This window comes from Antedon mediterranea, chromosome 6, assembly GCF_964355755.1.
Source record: "Antedon mediterranea chromosome 6, ecAntMedi1.1, whole genome shotgun sequence".
Classification (NCBI taxonomy): Eukaryota; Metazoa; Echinodermata; class Crinoidea; order Comatulida; family Antedonidae; genus Antedon; species Antedon mediterranea.
In genome coordinates, this window is record NC_092675.1 from 19,957,480 (window position 1) to 19,976,944 (window position 19,465).

At 33.3% G+C, this 19,465-nt stretch overlaps 1 protein-coding gene across 1 annotated transcript; it reads right to left on the reverse strand.

Annotated features, from left to right (window-relative positions):
- Nucleotides 1–255: 255 nt before the first annotated feature.
- Nucleotides 256–18,778, reverse strand: LOC140051886 (nuclear pore complex protein Nup155-like). The gene is made up of 34 exons (XM_072097221.1): nucleotides 18,680–18,778; nucleotides 18,177–18,294; nucleotides 17,606–17,731; nucleotides 16,707–16,803; nucleotides 16,463–16,626; nucleotides 16,187–16,353; nucleotides 15,628–15,727; nucleotides 15,191–15,356; nucleotides 14,495–14,592; nucleotides 13,920–14,081; nucleotides 13,301–13,401; nucleotides 12,972–13,136; nucleotides 12,647–12,757; nucleotides 11,723–11,888; nucleotides 11,407–11,472; nucleotides 11,120–11,270; nucleotides 10,929–10,995; nucleotides 10,612–10,718; nucleotides 10,348–10,430; nucleotides 9,732–9,865; nucleotides 9,203–9,262; nucleotides 8,960–9,091; nucleotides 8,093–8,231; nucleotides 7,608–7,743; nucleotides 7,042–7,189; nucleotides 6,551–6,655; nucleotides 6,100–6,254; nucleotides 5,690–5,819; nucleotides 4,414–4,527; nucleotides 3,776–3,896; nucleotides 3,509–3,619; nucleotides 2,785–2,921; nucleotides 1,257–1,363; nucleotides 256–789 (listed from the first exon to the last, which is right to left on the reverse strand). Exons 2-34 carry the CDS (start codon nucleotides 18,286–18,288, stop codon nucleotides 648–650), a joined length of 4,080 nt encoding a protein of 1,359 aa, XP_071953322.1. The 5' UTR covers nucleotides 18,289–18,294; nucleotides 18,680–18,778; the 3' UTR covers nucleotides 256–647.
- Nucleotides 18,779–19,465: the final 687 nt, after the last annotated feature.

A 19,465-nucleotide genomic window follows, 5' to 3' on the forward strand; every position in this document is an offset into this window, starting at 1 on the left:
CTATCAAACACCCCTCTTTACAGCTGCAACCCTTTAGGCTAAATGGTGGTTTGAAGTTTTTTCCTCCTAATTAGAAATTACTTACTGGCCTTATACCAGAAGTTGATTATCAACTATACAAGTGAACTAATTCACTATCAACTTTAGGCCTTTATTATCCTTTTGTGCTTCTGGTTAACGCAGGCTATTTTTTAATTAGACACATCCAGCAAATATTAATTATGATCAGTTGACTATTTTTACTTGACATTGTACACCATTCATTAATCCTTTTATTCACATCAGATAATTAAAGTTAGGACTCTTAAAGAGTTATAACAACTGTTCACTGTTTCATTATCTTATCTTCTTATCTGAAAGGGTATCTTATATATAAATCATACTGTCAAATTATAGAAACAGTTCTCATATTCGGAACATGATCTTATAATCGCGTCGAGCATAGCTCATCGGCAAATGTTCCCTATTTTTAGTTGTATGAAAAATGTCTCTGCCGGGATTCGTACTTGCGACCTCTCGCTTACAGGGTGAGTATCATACCACAGAGCCATATGTGGTATTATCACAGATTTTCACCCACCAGATACATTCGCTCATACAACAAACGCCCTCACAATCAGTGGAGGCTATCTTATTAGTATTTATATTTACAGTAATTTATCAAGTTTAGCCTGTAATTGTTTGAATCTAGCCAGCATCGCTTGTACCACTTGCCTGTGTACAGCTGTGGCTTCCAACTCCACTTTGTAACTTGCAATACAGTCCAAGCAAGTAGTAATGAAAGAGCGTCTGCAAAACAAACAAATAGGTAATAAAATAGAGAATATGACGTCATTATACCAATCACTACCATTCTATTGCCAACAGCTACCAAACTTGATTTTGACCAATCACAAGCAATGAATTATTAAAGAGTCGCTTATCATTGGTCAACTCGCTTGCGTTACATCTACATTGGGAAGCACGCCTTAAGCCATACTTTTTAAAATATACACTAATAAAAATATTTAAAAACATTTTTTTTATTAACATTTGATTTAAATTAAAAGTATATATATTGTATAAACAAAATAATTGATACATTAATTTAATATGACTAAATGTAACAAAAATGAATGATTGATAAGGTAAAGTAATTTTTAATTCACTAATACAGAATATTACAATTTAATTACTGTAATATTCAATAATGAACTTAACAAATACTAATAACTGTCACCATCATCATCTAAATAAAAAACTAAACACAACTGTACCTTTCAATAGAGGGCACCAATGAGGGGGTATCAGCAAAATGGTTTAGCAGTGAACATATAACATTAACCATATGTAGGGGACTTAGAGATGTTTGCCAGAAAGGATCCTGTGAACAAAAAATAACGAAAGTGCTTCAGAGAAACAACATTAGAAAACATCTATGAGTATAAGACGTCTGGTTGGTTTTAAACACAATCTTGAGTGACAGCACTTAAGTTTCTGCAATCATTTTATTCACTTACTTTGTGTGTATGTTGTAATTTTTACTTGTAATTTTATTTTATTTTATTTAAGAATTATGATTTAGATTGACGTTAAACTATGTTTAAACTAATTCTTTTCAACTCAGTTGAAGGTGGCTATTCCCTCATAGTTTATGTATTTTACGAGAGTGTGGAAAATAAAATGATTACTGATTACACGTTGAGCGTCAGAGCAGGTTCTTTCTAAATTGCACAAGAGTACATACTGTACATACAAATTGTTAAGCTATGTCTACACTATCAAATTAGTTTGACAAAAAAAGTATGATGCACTCAAATATGGTAGTGATATGCCTAAATATGGTAGTGATATGACATCATCATGTCTATATATAAGCACATCACATTTTTTTTGTGTTAGTGTAGACAGACTTATCCTAAACTATGTAAAACAAGGCCAACAGCCATTAAGTCGCGTGCTACAATGCATAGTGATACCGGACCGACAGACAGACCGACGGACAGACCGACAGACAGACAGACCGACCGACCGACATAGTGAACTATACTGACCGAAATTACTGAACATGTTTAAAAATGTTGAAATGTTTAAAAACATTTATATTTTTTTAATTTACACGTGCGTAGCCTGTCACTTTTGACGTGCTCGTATAACGTAATTTCGAGTTGAAAAGTAAGTCAAGAAAACAGAAATCGGGCAAAAAGAGTGCGCAATAACATTTAACGCGCAGTGCGCGCGCAAAAATATGCGCACTCATGGCAATTTTGTAAACGCTTAAAATTGCCTGAAACGTACTCTTATTTCATCGAAAATAAATTTTGAAATTTTTAAGCGCGCATACGCATGCGTTACATGCGCTACGCACGTAATTGTATTGCCATATGATGATTTATGCCCTGAAATTTATGAGTACCAAATTTTATTTAATTGTGATTCATGGTTGTGAAGATATGATTACAAACGTGATTTCGTTAAATCGTGCGTAGACCGCGTAATTTTTTATTGCGCACCGTGAAAACATAACCACATTGATTCCTGGCCATAAGGAATATACTGTGAAAAATTGACCTAGCTAGATTAAACTGATATCAAGATAAGGTCAGAAAGCGATAAAACGCATAGTGATACCGGACCGACAGACAGACCGACAGACAGACAGACAGACAGACCGACCAACCGACCGACATAGTGAACTATAGAGTCGCTTCCACGCGACTAAAAACAGTGATTTTCATTGCTCCTTCCGAACCAACAAAATAAGACCAAAACAATGGTTATGTACTGTACAATTGCAACATATACCTTAGCTTTATAATGTCTGTCATATATCTGATGAAGTTTTTGTAGCGGTACATTTACAGCAAGAAATGCTTTAAAGACCCACGAGATAGTTAGCTGCAACTCAATGCTCTTCTTTTCCAAAAACAGGATAAGGAAAGCTAAAAGAAAAACAATCATTTTACATAATGCATGATTTAATATTACCATAGAGGTACTAAAGGCTACAGTAGAGAGTAGGTTTATGAGATATCCCCATTAAAACAATGACAATTGTTGGCTTTGTAAAAATAGTATGAGTGTGTCAGTGTCTACATGTTTCTTTCCAAGATTATATATTGTTTGAAGGTTTGCATAGGAAAATCAAATGTTGATGTAAAGTTTGCGATACACCACGTATATTAGTTCTGAAAAAAACTGTTGAGTTTCTCGACGTTTCGATCAATATGCTTTGATCGTCCTCAGGTGTGAGAGTGCAGACAGTACAGGAAACTAGGAATACAAGCTCAATAGGGTGGGACTGGTGTGAAAGAATGGTGTAACGAAAACTTTAAAAAATACATTCTTAAAAGCAGTTGTTTTTTGGGTACAACTAAGGATGGTAATAAGAGCATACTGTACATGGACAATATCAATGTCTTAAATATCAATGTCTTAAATTCCACCGGACAACTCTATGTCCTAATGATGCATGACCACTAATCATGTTCTCACTCTCAATTTTTGTAAATTGTATTATGGTACTTACATACAGGAAAATATCGTTCTGATGTTTGATATTGTTTTCCAAGAGAAACAATTTTATTTGTTAATATGATGACTTGGCTTGTTACTGGTTTATTACTTGCTTCCTGGAATTCTGAAACAAAAACAAGTCGATAAAAAAAACATTTCCTTATTATATCTTTAATACTCTTATTTTAGGATTCAATATTTCATTCCTTATATCATGAACATGCATTTAATTTACATAAATTGTGTAATTATACAACATCTATAATAAACAACAACAAACCTTTTTCAAGAATTTCTTGCCATAGTGATTCTACCAATAAGGGTTCATAGTGACCAGCACAGTGGACAATACTTAATTTACATTCGGACAACTGGAATACCTCAGCATAATCACCGTACAGCTAATGAAAAAAGGAATAGCAGATGTAATTATTTTATGCAATATTCCAAAATGTGGTAAGCAATGAGGTACAATTTTTGAAAGTTAACTACACTTAAGCTCTGTCTACACTATTCAACAACATTTATTTAGAAACAGTTCAAGAAATAAAAGCAGCATACATTAATTACAATAACTTAAATGGTAATATTAAATAAGAACTGTTTCTGGGATCAGAAAAAGAAGAAGAAGAAGAACTTATCAAATACCAACTCCTAAACAAAAACAACAACAAAATGTGACAAAAAATGTGATGTGCCCTTTTATGGACATGATGTTCTATAGTTCTATAGTGATGCGCCTGACAAGTCTATTTGGCTTATACTGATAATCTAATCATAAATATAAACTAAAACATGATGCATGCAAGATACTACTGTTAGTGTTTTACAATTGGAATTTATCCTTTTCCCCTAAAAAAGTGCAGAATAGTACAACATCAGCACTGTAACTTGAGACAGCTAAATGGAAAATCTAACCTTTGTAATGTCCATGAGTTGTGCACTAAGTTGACTTAAAGCTTCCTGTACTCTAGGATCTTGACCTGGAAATTGGCTAATGGCTTCAAACACTTGCAGCTGCAACCTTGCAACCTATCAATACAAATAGGAAAATGTTTCTGAATTTCTAAGTTTCAATTGCATCATATTAAACAACGGTTCTAAATACAGTATACAAATTAGAACATTTATTTTATTTATTGACAAGAAACCAAGTAGCGAAACACAAAACAAATTTACAAATCACATTTAGAAGGAAAAAAAAAAGGACATGCATGACACTGTGTAGCAATCCAAATCAAATCAAATCAAATCTTTATTCGTTCCATATATACTAAATTGTACATGGAAAAATTGTTTTCCTCGACAGAAAAATATGGTAAAACATTTATAATTACATCATACATAGAACAAATTTACAATTTAAAAACATTAATTAAAACATCCATCAACAGTAAAACTTTAAAATATATATTGCATGTGCGCTATTATGATCTAACAATCTTTGAGTTAAAAATATGAGTTGAATTTGGTACAAAAGACAGTCGGTTTCTCCATAGGATATAGTACGAGAAATTGACAACATAGGATATAGTACGAGAAATTAACAACATTTCAGCTACCTTCATGGTAATGTTGTGGTGTTCTGAAATGTATTTATATAATTATTTTTGAAATAATGGTTTGGTCTTATATGTTATTGGCAGTTTAACCTAATGATGACAATAGGAAAGTTTCGCAACCGTACGAATACGATAACGCAAATGGATATGTCACACATTTGTGAAACTTTTGAGCTGATCCCCATTTCAGATTTGTAAAGCGTATTCGTGTTGACGAATATCACCAGTCATATTCGTAACTACAAAACGAGTATAGTTCTATTTTGCACATTTTGCATTTGAATCAGGAATGATTCATGATTATAATATAATTATACTTTTATTGAAAATAATTTACTAAAGTAATTTACTATAGTAATTTACTAAAATTCCAGGTCAATTTTGATAAATAGCAGTTTTTAAAGTCCTCACTCGATGTGACGCTAGGCCTAGGCAGCCAAGCACCAAGCAACACGTAGCTGCGCTTCGCTCAAATTTACCGCAGTAATATTTTGGAAGGCGCCCTCAATATTTCGTTGCCATGCGAAACAGATTTTTACTGGCTTACGAAAAACGAATACGTGTGTGTGACGTTTTCGTTATCGTATTCGTAAGATTGCGAAACCTCCCTATTATTAATAAATAATACTTACTTCCATTTTCTCTTCTAATTCATGCAAGAATTCCCCATCAGTTGCTGTTGATGTTATTAGGTTACTGCTTTTGGCACACATGATTGCCCTTGATGTGTACTCAATACGCTGTTGTAGAGTCAAGTCAGTGCTGAATGAAGAAATATATATGTAATTATCAAATATAATATTAAAACTGGAAAACATACATTTCTGAAACAGTCGTGAGTATTTGGGTAGAAATGCATTTTGTCAACACCACAAGTTATTTTAAGCATGCTTGCAAACCATATTAAATTAGAATTTTCAAAATATGGTATTATCAAAAAGCCAAAGTGTATCCAAAAACATTTACAAATCAAATAAGAAAACGAAACTCTTTTGTTAACAGAATAATATGCTTACATAAAGAAAATAACAAAACAATATACCTATGTCTATCAGCCAACTTAGCCAGGATTCGGGCTGCTGCAGCATAGTTGTTGGTTTTTTCATGATATTTCCACAACAAATCTAACATCTCTAGGTTGTCAGGATTATGGTTGGCCGCTCTCTTTATGTATGGTTCAACAAATGATGAATTTATCTATCAAATGAACAAAATTTGCATACGTCAATCACTGGATTCAGAACTACTCCACATACTGTCTTAAGCTCTGTCTACACTATCAAATTAGTTTGACAAAAAAGTGTGATGTGCCCAAATATGGTGGTGATATAACATCATCATGTCCATATATGGGCACATTTTTTTGTCACATCAAGTTTGATAGCGTAGACAGAGCTATTACATGTCTGTTTTTCATACGGATTGGAACAGTTATTAAATTGGCATGGCTGTAATGTATTACAACATTATATAAATGACATTGTGGTTATTACCTGTAGAAGACGGTCAGTGAGCCCTCTGGCAACAAACCAGTCATAAAGAGCAACGTGGAAGAGTTCATCATCAGATTTTAAAGCACGCTGTAGCATGTCTTCAAACTGGTTGGAAATACAAAATAATAATACATATTAGGAATGAGTAAAAAGTATAAGATTTCTGATATAACTTGGAACAAATGTACTGCGATGTTAATTGATTAGTAGTCTCTGCAGCTGTAGTGTGTACTGGGCAAGAATTTATATCCAAAAACTGTCAGTTATTCTAAATACTGCAAGGAAATTGCCCCAGCGCAAATGGCACAAGTATCAAATCATAGTTTAGGGTGAGAGTACAAAAAATGTGTATCTGTACTCATACTCATGTTTGCACTGTATTTTATGAAAATAAAAATAAATGTTGAATCATTGATCAAATCACAGCAAGAAAGGACTTTTAAGAAGTTAATTTATAAAAGAATTTGTATATAAATATGAAGAATATTTACATAGAATGCGGCTTCATCTCTGGTAAGTTTCTTTGTATCAACTGTGGGGGCTGGGCCTGGTCTGGAAGGCAGAGGTGATTCAGCTAATGCTTGACTTGCATTTAACAGGCTCTCAAATATATCTGTTATGCATTTATAACACTCAAGCCTAATAAAACAAAGAAAACAATAAAGTGGATTAAATTAATTATAACACAGAAACATACTTTATCTACTCGTCTCGAATGATTAACTGGGTTCTTTAAAGTGCACACGGTTTATAACTGTGTACACTGGACCTAAGGTTTATAGTCCTTATCCAAGAAGATTTATTCCACCACCAGCAAGGAGCTAGTCGGCCTCGAACCCATGCCGATATTGTTGGCTCCTTAGGTACACCCCTGCCTTAACCGCTTGGCCATTTGACCCACTACATAGTCTATTACAAATAGGTTTCTTCCAAAATGTGTGCTTGCTGCGGTGACTACTTTAAATTTTTTAAATGGGCAATGTGAACTTGTGCATAAACAGTTGTCAGTAACACTTTACAGTTTTAATAGTCGCATGTTGCACTGACATAATAATACCTTTTAACAAATGCATCCATTCCTTTTTTCAGTTCTGCAGGCTGACCATTCTTGTAATAATGCAGAGCAAGGTTCTGAGGATCACGCTTCGTAGCAGCCGCCAAGCATAAATCTATTACTCCATTGTAAAAATGAGCTGCAAAAATAAATTTCACATATTTCTTTAATATGGAGTGTTTGATATCTATTCTATATTAGGATTGTTTACATTAATGCGAGAATTTTACAATCTGGTAAACGTAATGAGATAAAGATTCATTTGTTTTTATCAAGCACACTCAGTTTAGAAAATTGTGAAGTGCTTTAAAATTGTGCATTTTAAAGATATGTTTGTTTTCACATTTTTTTTTGGATATGCCATTTTAATGTCACGTAATAGTTACTAACTTTGACCAAAAACGGGATCCAAAAAAAAATTTTATCTGAAAAAAATGTAATTTAAAGCAAATAATAATTAAATTGTAATTATAATCAATTATGATTACCTTTGTGAAAATCAGCACATATTGAGACCAGATTAAGAGCATGACTGATCTGTTTAAAATACTGCAAAGAATCTCTCAACAGCTGGTCTTTGTTGGATTTGGTCTCGCATTCTAGGGCAGCACTTAACATTTCAGTTGCCTAAAAAGAAATAATTTAACAAATAAACTTATTTTCTATACTATAAAGAAGGATGTGGGAGATATATATATATATTTGTAGCATTGAAAAAATGAAATCTGTATAAAACCAAAATACACAATTTTATTTCACTGTATAATGTAAGGTTCAACAGCAATAGAAATGATAAAATAATAAAATACCAATTAAATTTTAATGTTATTGTAAATGATAATTATTTTTGCTATTTTACATTTTGTATATACTATTGTTTGTATATAAATCCAAAGGCTTACTGAAAAATAACAATGTTGTGGGTATATCAGTGGCTGGATCTCAATGAAGATACAGAATAAAATAAGCAAAAAGCTAACAATAAAGTAAAATAGCAGAAAAGAAAAATGAGCAGAGCCTTCGGGCAACAGCTAGCCCTTCATCAGTGCAAGTGAGAGTACTGTACTTGAACAAAAAATGAGAATATTAGGCAGACAAGCACTGCCTGAGTGGACTGGAATAAAAGAAATAAAAACAAAGGAGGCACATGCTGGTGAATAGAGGGTGGAGAGAGTAAGAGTAGAAAACAATGAAGATAGCTTGGTAGATATAAACAATTTTGGAATGGAATTGATTATTGTTTGTATATATATATATATATACTGTATGTCCTGCCTTTTAAAATTTGTAATGATTCTGTTTAATGTTCTAGTAAATACACTTTCCAATTTCTGAGAACAATACTGATTACTGACCTTTGAACAAATGGCATCATCAACTGTGTACAATGTTGGACAGACATCCCGTAGTTTCTGACTTATTGCATCAGTAGTTGTATTATCCCCAATGTAACATGAAATTAAAGCTGATATCATTGAACTGCACATCTGAAATTTAAAAAGCAAATTTATGATTCTATTTTATATAAAATTTATCTGAATACTTAACAAAGGAATTTGATGTAGTTAATCGTATTGTATATTAAAAATAAAACATACTTCTTTCCCATTAACAACCAAGTCATTAAACGTCATTTTGCTGATTCTCTCTTGAGCATCCTATAAATACAAGTAAAATCATTTCATCTGATGAGTCACTGAATATTATTTATGCATTTGCCAGTTTGTTATTAGCATTCCAACATTCTAAAATGAAGATCCTTATGTAGTAATGGATCTGTAGCTTGGTGCCGGCCTTCTAATCCCAAGATCCAGGGTTCAATCTTGATCAGTGTAACTGTAAGGGTTGTAACACACGACTGTTTCTACTCCACTCATAAGCCTAACTGAGCTTTAGTTTATAAGCACAATAAATTATAGTTTTTCAAGGGCAGAAATAGTATATAAATTTATTTTAGCTGTCAAAAAGAGGGAACGCACATCACAAGCGCAACTTCCCTGAATCTGTTAGCACTCAGTTATCCATCCTGTACTTGGCAAGTTTCTAATTGGTGGGTGTGTATGAAATAGACAACAAAAAACAAGGCAAGGAAGAACAAAGTGAGGAAGAAGAAAAATGTAGTTATACCATTATAAGATGGCTGGCAACAATGTGGAATTGATGATCACAGAGTAACTTCCACAATGCCAACACCTCGCACGACCTTTTCACAAGTTGTTCTAAGTCCTGCAGTGCTCGCTTCTCAGCGTTTACAGCAAACACTGAAATAAAGTTTATACAAAAATGTTCATGATAATTGTCTAGCATATTATATTGTTAGTGACGCCAAAAGGTGACACTAACCGTTAAGTGGTTTGATTCAAACATAGTTTTGTAGAGAGCTTCATAAAAGACAATTTAGTTATTTAAAGAAGTAGTTGTAATTTGGTATTTCATTTTAGTTTTATTTCGGAAACAGACGTCCATAGTTACAATATCAATTGCATAAATAAGTTTAAATAAAAAAGGCAGACAGGATCTCCATCATGAACTAGTACGTGAAGCCTAAACATTTGAGCTTCTTCATAAAAACACAAAATCTATTCATGTGCTTAGTGTCTGTAGTCATGTTGTTGTCACTTCGTGGCATCACCGATGATATAAAGCATAGTCCTTGGATAGGATATAAATAGTTTTAAACATCATATAAATAGTTTTAAAATGTTTATTTTTATTTGATTAGAGAGACAGCTGATAAATTTACCTAACAGTGAACGTTGTTCCTGTTTGCTTTGTAGTCCCAAAACGGAGTCTGCTCTTCCAAGTCCAGGGGTCTGATCTTGAATACTGTTAAGAACATCAATAGTTAGAATTACAACAGAATTTTAAATGCAGAATGTATTAAATGTATATCTGTACCACGTTGGTGTAAAGTCCTGTTTTTAATAATTGATCTGATTGTGATGAATTATCTATAAGATTGTTGTTAATAGGTATAAATCAAAGTGTTATAAATACTACTAGAAACCTTTGTGAGATATCAGAAAACTGTGAATGCTTGTCAAGAAAGGTATTTAAGGAAAGGCACTCGGCTAAGAACCACGAAAGATCTGTACTGTCTTGCGAACTGTAAAACTGAAACAAAAACGAAATTACTACCATTAGTGAAAAGGTTCATCTGGATCTCTGTATAGTATTTATAACTTCTTTTTTTTTCTTTTGGATTATCCAAAAGAACAATTTAAAGAAATCACTATTAAAATTAGTTCTTATGAAAAATTATGTGTATAATTAAACATGGGTCCATCTATAGTAGAAGATAAATGTGTAATAAAGGCAGCGTACAACTATTTTGGCATCCTTTCTTTTGCTCAGTCTAGCTTCATGTACAATCTTGCCATCCCAAATAGGCCTTAAAAAAAAAAGAAATATAGTCATACAATATAAAGAAAAGGGAAATTGTTTTTTAAGGGCCCAAAGTTATTTGCCCTACAATTAAATGCATTCTGTTTGTAAATAACTCTTATAATACTTACGATAACAATCTAGAAAAATAAAGATACAGTCCTTTGAATTTGCCAGAAAATTCAATGTCTGGATGAAGGTCACCACTGGCAGTCCCTTGATACGCAGGTGATCTTTGATAGTCTGTATTCAATGGAGTAGAAGCTAAACCAGGATGCATACCTGTAATGTAATCAAAACATACATATAATAATATAAACAAAGTCAAAACTCATTTATTTTATCTGTGTTTTTGACTTTACAAAATGTTGGTAACACACTATCTCCTCTACTACTACTACCACTAAAATAAAAATACCTGCAGCAGGAGTTGCTATGTTTGAGGCCTGAAGCATGCCTTGGCCAGACACTGGTGTAGTAGATGCTATAAATAAAATAACAAATGTTAAATTTCCAATACAAAATAAAATAATCATTATGTATAAACGGATTTATGGAAACTAAGTGGCCTCCAGCGCAGGAGGCTGGAGGTCTTTTTAGACATATTTTAACACTTTTTTGCTCTGGGGGAGCACCCATTCCACCACCCCCCCCCCCCCAACCCACAAGCTCCAAGGTTTAACCCTCATCTCCTTTACGCAAGTGCAAAAACTAAATTAATTAAGGGTGCTTACTGAAAGATGGTCCGATACCAGTTGGCCGTGCCGTATCCAGCATGCCCTTAGCTTTAGGTTCACCACCATACCTGAAGAAAGCCTGAGCAGCCCATTCAGACACTTGCTGGTCCTGGGCTATCCGCGAACATGCCAAAATAAGACAACTAGCACATGCTTGATCAACCTAAGGTAAAACAGAATTACAAAGTTTGTATAGCTGAGTTTAGACAAATTTTATTTTAAGTTGAGGACCACCTTAAAAATGGGGAAGAAAGAAATAGGGGCTATCTACAAAATCTTGTTCTACTGAATACTTTTAGGTAAAATAAAACAACTCTAAATGAAGAGATGGAAGACATATTGAGAATTCAATGTTCAAGGTATATTTATTTTATTTATATATTCTTCATATATATATATATCACTTGCACTGATGAAGGGCTAGTGTTGCCCGAAAGCTCTGCTAATTTTTCTGGCTGTTTTACTTTATCGTTTTGATTTAGCTTTTTTTTTGTATCTCCATTGAGATCCAGCCAAAGATACCCACAGCATTGTCATTTTTCAGTAATTTGCCTTTAGATTTATATATATATATAATATATAAATCCAAAGGCAAATTACTGAAAAAATGACAATGCGAAAAGCTAAATTAAAACGTTAAAAAGTAAAACAGCCAGAAAAATTAGCAGAGCTTTCGGGCAACACTAGCCCTTCATAAATAGACGTCACATAGTCACATGGTTAATACAATTGCTGGATGATGGATGAGCAAAATCATAAATGCATTTCATAACCATATTGCCTGTCCTTCCCAACCTGCACAACATGCCATACACCACCTTATGCTGTAGCTCATAGAATGAGTAAATGTGGTTTTCTACAAACATGGTGCTGGCACTGCATGTTTGTAATAGTTTTAATGGTTAACTTATTTGAACTTACCATGTGTAATTTGAAGAATGACTGCACCATGTTATTATCTGGTCCTCCGTTTGTTACCATTAACTGTCTGAGTTGATCAACAGGTCGAAGCTTGTTCACTAGATAACTCCCCTTCAAGACAAATTATTATTGACATCAATCATAATGCAATATAGCAATTACTATTTTTGTTTTCTGAACTTTGGCTTTATTATCCATAAATAATGAAAGTGAAATCAAAGTTCTTTATTAATTAGACAATATTTGTAGGTATTTCACATTAAATGTCCATAGTTTGACATATGCCATTGATGTTCGTTTTGAATAAATTGATATAGAAACTTACATGTGCACTTAGTACGACAAATCGTGTAGGTAGTTGTCTGTGTTGACGTACAACCAAGGGTGGATCTAAAATCGGGTCTATAATTGATGGTCTTTTAACCTTTGTAAGTGACTCTCCCTTCATTTCAGCTATAACCCATGCATGGCTGTCAATTGGCAGTTTAACCTAATGGAAAAGGAATAATGATTTACTTCCACTGTTAGGTTCAATATAATAAAAAAAGGACTGGTTAATGAAACATGGTTGTAATGTTTTTTCATGTGTTTTATATAATGATTCATTATGATTCATTATGACCCCAATAAATTAAAAGTACTCCAAATTCTCACATAGGTTTCCATGAGTTTTTGTTCAAATGGGAAAGCATCTGGACTTATGCACCAAAGCACATCACTATCTTCTGTTTCAGAGGCACAAAGAAGAACAGTTCCTAAAATGAAAACCAAAACAATTACATGCTTAATATATTTTCCAAATTACACAAACTAACAGCGGTGTTCGTGTTGAAAGTAAGCCAGCCATGAAATATACAAAAACATTTTCAATCCTATTCTGCATTTTGTCAATGAAGAATCTTAATTTGATCATGATTTACACTTTATTCTATTACTAATGCATAAATTAATAAAAATAAGTTAAGTTAATAAGTGGAGAATTCAAGGTAACATATGTCCATAATAATTATATAAAATTTCTAGACAATGTGATTGACAATGTGTGTGTACTGGTCCTTTTCGTTGTGGACGAGCGCCGTTTGGTGGCAGCACTTGACATAAATGGACCCTTAGGGGAGAAGAAAGTTCTTGTATGTGTTGTCCACACCTCTGTGCAATTCACCTCAGTTAGGCTGCATGACATATGTTATTCTCCCAAATTTACATTTGCTTTTATCATATTTACACACCATATATTTCTTAATGTGGATTCCCCCTGGTGTTAAACATTTACCTTGTGAGAAGTGTGCTGCATGAACATTGTCTGGGCGTTGATTAGAATTAGATGTGAAACCTGGTGGTAATCGTACATGAAGCAGTTTCAACATGCATGGCCTAGAATCACTTACACTCCTATTGGCCGCGAAAACATTTGTTGTCATGTACAGCCGAACTCCTGAAAATATCAAGTCAACCTTTTGTTTTAAATTTTGTTTTCCTTCTATTCCAAAAGAATATATACCAATAATTTTTTTATTTTTATATATTTTTTTTTTAAATATGAAAATAATTTTGGTACTTTCTGGTACAGTACAGTATATACATGCAACTCGGGTAATGCCAAAAAAGAAATACTGAATTATTTTATTTATTTATTCAAAAATATTGCAACCGAAACAATGTTCCCACTTACAGGTGATGTTATATAAAAAATTCAAAAGATTTAAAACACCCACCAGTCACAAGTTAGCGGGAAACATGTACACGGCGTTTAAACATACTTAAAGAATCAGAAATCAAATCTTCAGGGAAATTAACAACAAATTCATTTTATTATGTTAATATAGGATAAATAATGTGAATTGTTACCTGTATGTGTAACAGCCACAACATGCAACATCCTTGAATCTTTCTGAGTTAAAGCTGAAATATGTACAATCTTCTTAAAATGTGAATGATCTATCGATCTGTAGGAAAAAGTGACATAAATTAAAGACACTTATAATTACCAAACAGCGATAAAAGGTCACAATTTAGAAGTTTAAAATTACCAAACAGAGAGGTTAGCTGTATTAAGTAAGCAGGAGTCAATTAAACTAATTCCTGTAATTCAGTTAGGCTTTCCAGAGAGAGCGAGTGGCCGAGCGGTGGAACCGTAATTACGTAGCCATAACATCTGAAAGGGTTCAAGGCTAAGTCGCTCAATGGTTCTGGTGGTAGAACGAGTCTTCTCGGCTAAGGAAACCATAGGTCCAGTGTACACATCCACCTCATGTGCACTTTAAAGAACCTAGTACATCTTTCAAGATGAGTAGGGGGTTATCCCGGTGTACTAGTACATCACAGTCACTGATCATACCTGAGCCCTCTGGGTCAATTCAATTCAACCATGTGTGACTATATTCAAATAAGGTCCTGCACAATATAAGAAGATGATGATTCAGTTAGGCTATCAAGACAGGGTTCCAGAACTGTCACTTGACTTATAGTAAATATAGTAATACTAGGTTTGGTAGGACTATTAGCATTTATAACTGTACATTCACACTGCTAGTGTTGTCTTACTGTGCAATGGCTCTAGCTTCCTTTATAAGTGTGTTCAGATATACTCTTGAGATGAGGCTCATTGTTGAACAATCTGCCCCTAGGTCATAGACACACAGGTTGCTGCATTCAGATAGAGTGTATAAGATATGTCGGCTATCATCAATTGATATCTGGACAATTGGATCTGAAAGAAATGCACAATTGATTTTTACTGAACCATTCCTATTCAATACACACATGCCTATTCTATTTGTTTAAATAAATTATATGATCATACATCAGCCGTTTTTCACACAATAATATTTCATCATTTCACAGCCAAGGCAATTTCTTTTACTCTCTCTCAGAATTCTGGTATTGTCAATGGTTAATTTATGCCTACAATGGCAATTAAGCAAACAAATTTAAAGTATGTTTATGAAACCTTTATGGAAAAAAAAAAAAAAAAACTCTACCTTCATCAGAAAAACTCAATATGGAAGGTATTAGAAATGATAGTGATGTTTTACTGTGGTTAACCTTATAACACTTTCGGCTAAACCAACCATCATGAGCCTAGAGGGTAAAGGAAACACAATGAATAATATGATTAAAATAAACACATCAGACACATAGTATCTAAGCAATGTACAAGGACAGTACACATAATACATTTTAAGATGGTTCATATAAATTTATAAATTCAGTAATTTGTACTTGAATGTAGTACAATTCAATATAGTAAATAAATCAACTATCCATTTTGTAAAATATATACAGACAGTCATACAAAGTTTAGCCTAATATCTCTTAAGCTCTGCCTACACTATCAAACTAGTTTAAAAAAAAAGTGTGATGTGCCAAAATATGGTAGTGATATGCCCAAATATGGAAGTGATATGACATCATCATGTCCATATATGGGCACATCACATTTTTGGTCACACAAGAGTGTGATAGTGTAGACATAGCTTTAATGTTTTTACATTAATTTACATTTAACATTAAAATTCCAGAAAATGTTTAAATACTCACTTGATAAACAACTTCATAAATGCAGCCATCTTTGCCAGCAAGAAAGATTCGGCCTGAGGCAGTACCCACAATGCTCAGCATGTACACATTGTCAGTCGGTATTGAAAACAAAGGATCAGGTAATAGATGCATTTCAGCCTCGCCATAATAATTATCTATAAATTCACCTATAAAAATGAATATTTAAAATATTACTCGAATGAATTAGGAGATTACATATGTATACTGTTGATAGAAATAATAAATGTTTAAATGAGTTATAAAAATGTTAATTACCTTGCTGTGGTTTAGTGAAACTAACTCCAAGAAGAGCAATTTTAACTGGTGTGGTAACAACCAACAGAAACTTGATATGCGGCTTAAAAATACCTGGTTTAGGCTTGACAAGTCCAGCCGATAAAATAGTCTCATTCAGCCCATCAAAGTATGCAAGATCCCCACTACATTGAGATAAATTAGACAATTAGCATATTGGACAATGATTTAATTTATGTTTAAAAGTAAAGTAAACAACACCTACCCATCCTCATAGTTCCAGACATAAATATCACTATCAATGGATAGCCATGCTCTGCTAATGGTGGGAAATACACCCATGCCACAGTTACATTTCATATCTGGTACAACATTAAGGTATTAAATATATAACACAAATCATTGCTTACCAAGTAAAATAAGAGTTGTGGCCTTACATCATATTAGGGACTTTACGAGAACACGACAGAAAGCCATAGGACGGTGCTCATGAATAATTTATGCATGAGTTTTAACAAAGTGGGTGGAGCAGAGCTTAGCGTGAAATTACGTTGTCTTAACTTTTTGACGACAATATAGTTGTCATTTTCCCGTTTACGGAGAACGACTAGAAATAATATACATATAACCTTAAATATACAGTTCTAATTACACTTAAACTTGGAATTTCAAAACTCTAAATTTGAACTTAAAATTTAATTGTTTAACGAAAAATAATATTTTTATTGGGGTAAAAGCAATACATTCTGTGCAGCATTTGAATGCGAGGCTCCTAGCTAGGAAGGCCTATGCTGGAGCAAAGCGATTCAGGCTGCGAGACAGGGGAGGGAGAGAGATACCGTCGGTCGTCTGGTTTATAACTAATAAAACGGCTATGTTGACTGTATATGATTTTACACTCTAGCGAACAAAGGATATTCTTTGTCCTCCCCTAACCGTCGTGTTTCATAAAGTCCCTATTCTAATTAGATATCTACAGTACTGTAAACAATCATATCATATCAAATACAAACAAAAGGATGTCAAGGTGCTTAAGATAGATGTACTTAATATTATCATTCACTGTTATTGAATAATTTTTAATTAAACAGTATTTCATTCTTTTACTTCAGTCAGTGAAATGTACACATTTTTATAAGATATAATTATAAATTGGAAGGATACGTTGAAATTGTTCAGCAAGGTCTGGTGGAAGAGGAACTCGTTTTACTGTACTCAGCTCAACCAGATGGGATAGACTAACACTCTCTGAAACAGACGGATAATCCAAATCAGAATTTCCACTCACAACTGTAAAAACAAAACATGCATTAATTATAGAAAGTTGAATGTTTGTTAAAATAATGAAATATATTTGTGTGAACTAAAGTTTATGTGTACTTTCCCATTTTATTTCAACAATATTTTACAAGAATGGTCCATCCTAACTCAAAGCTGATCATTGACATTAGGGAGGGACCCTCACAAAAATCAAATTTGACAAGTCATCCATGATCACTTTCCTATACTATAATTTCAAATTTAATTAAATAGAATCTACACAAATTAAAATCATAAATGTACATGTCAGGAAATCATGTTTATTTATGGTAAGGTCAACTTTTACGTTTTTTTCTTCACACAACATGAAAATAATACAGAACTGAAACGCTGTGTGAAGAAGGCTTAATAAGTTTGGTTTGTCTGAATTTAATATTTCAATTAATCAACTTTCAACTATGAATATAGAACTTACAGCCAGATGGAAGTAGAGTTGCAAGTTCTTTAAAAGATCTGTCCTGCTGTATAGAGCTCTGCACATGTTGCGACGATGAATGCAGGGTGTCATCGTGATTCTGGCTATACATGCTACTCTATTAATATTACAAAAAAATTATAAAACATACAAAAATATTTTAAAATAACACATTTATAACAATTTTAAATATTAAATATCACAAACATGACAAATAGTTTACAAATAAAACTACAATAGTAAAATGGGTAAGCTTATAATTATATAAGGTGCTAATGCATTGGAGAAAAGGGGGAAACAGACTACATACTACTGTATATGTCTAGGCCTGCTCCAGCCTGCCAGGGTTATGCATGGGTCGATCCCAACAGGCTACAACACTGCATTTCCTTCCTGCCGACCAGTCCGCTCAACTTGCCCTTCATTTATTTAGCCTAAGGCCCAGGCCTAGAAATCCCTAGCCTAAAAAAGGCAGATTGCCCTAATGATCAATAACACCATACCTTTTCGTATCGTCAATATTATGATAATAATACCAGGGCTTATGTTTTAAAAGAAAAAAAATACAAGTTATTGAAAAACAGCAATTATAAACAGAAACTTGCCGCTAAATCTTCTCATCCATGGCGCGCACATGCAGCCCGAGCAATTCTTTCAACAAATAAAGTTTCAATTAAATGTATGGCGCGCCAATGGTGCCTTCTTAATTGAGTATTGTATTTTCTATGTTTTTGGTACTGTAGTCTTCAAGAGTAACAAGAATATTTCTTACAAAAAACGCTGCTCGCTTATTGTTATTGCTAAGGTCAAGTCTGGGGGTCACTTCATCACGCCTAGATACTTCAAGTATCCTATTACAAACAAAAACTTCAATGGACTGTTTTGATAATAATTCAATGATTATCTGACAGCGAATTATAGTAATATCATGGGACTCATAAATACCAGAAATGCTTTGGGATTTGTCGTTAGACTCTTTTCCCAGCCGTTTTTGGATTCAACAGGTGGTACCTATAAATTATAGTGGAGTTTCCATTTTAACAAAAATGTCAAAGTGTAGTACTATAAAGCTGCTTGATTTCATCTAATGAATGAGTCATCTCGTGTGACGTAGCGGGCTAGAGCAGCAGCGTGAAAATATGGTAAAAAGCTGTATCAATTACTTTTACTATTTTGGACATACACAAATTAGTGTCACTGTTGGATGAACACCGCTAAGAGTTTTACAGTAAAATAAAAGTCATTTATTACATTACAGAATACATAATTTATTTTAAATCAACCAAAAC

Coding starts and splice junctions, on each gene's coding strand:
- LOC140051886 (XM_072097221.1), bottom strand. CDS start 18,288: ATGTATAGCCAGAATCACGATGACACCCTGCATTCATCGTCGCAACAT. Junction 8,232..8,959: donor ATGATGCCATTTGTTCAAAG/GTCAGTAATCAG, acceptor ATTTCTTTTTAG/GCAACTGAAATGTTAAGTGC. Junction 6,255..6,550: donor TCACTGACCGTCTTCTACAG/GTAATAACCACA, acceptor TTCATTTGATAG/ATAAATTCATCATTTGTTGA.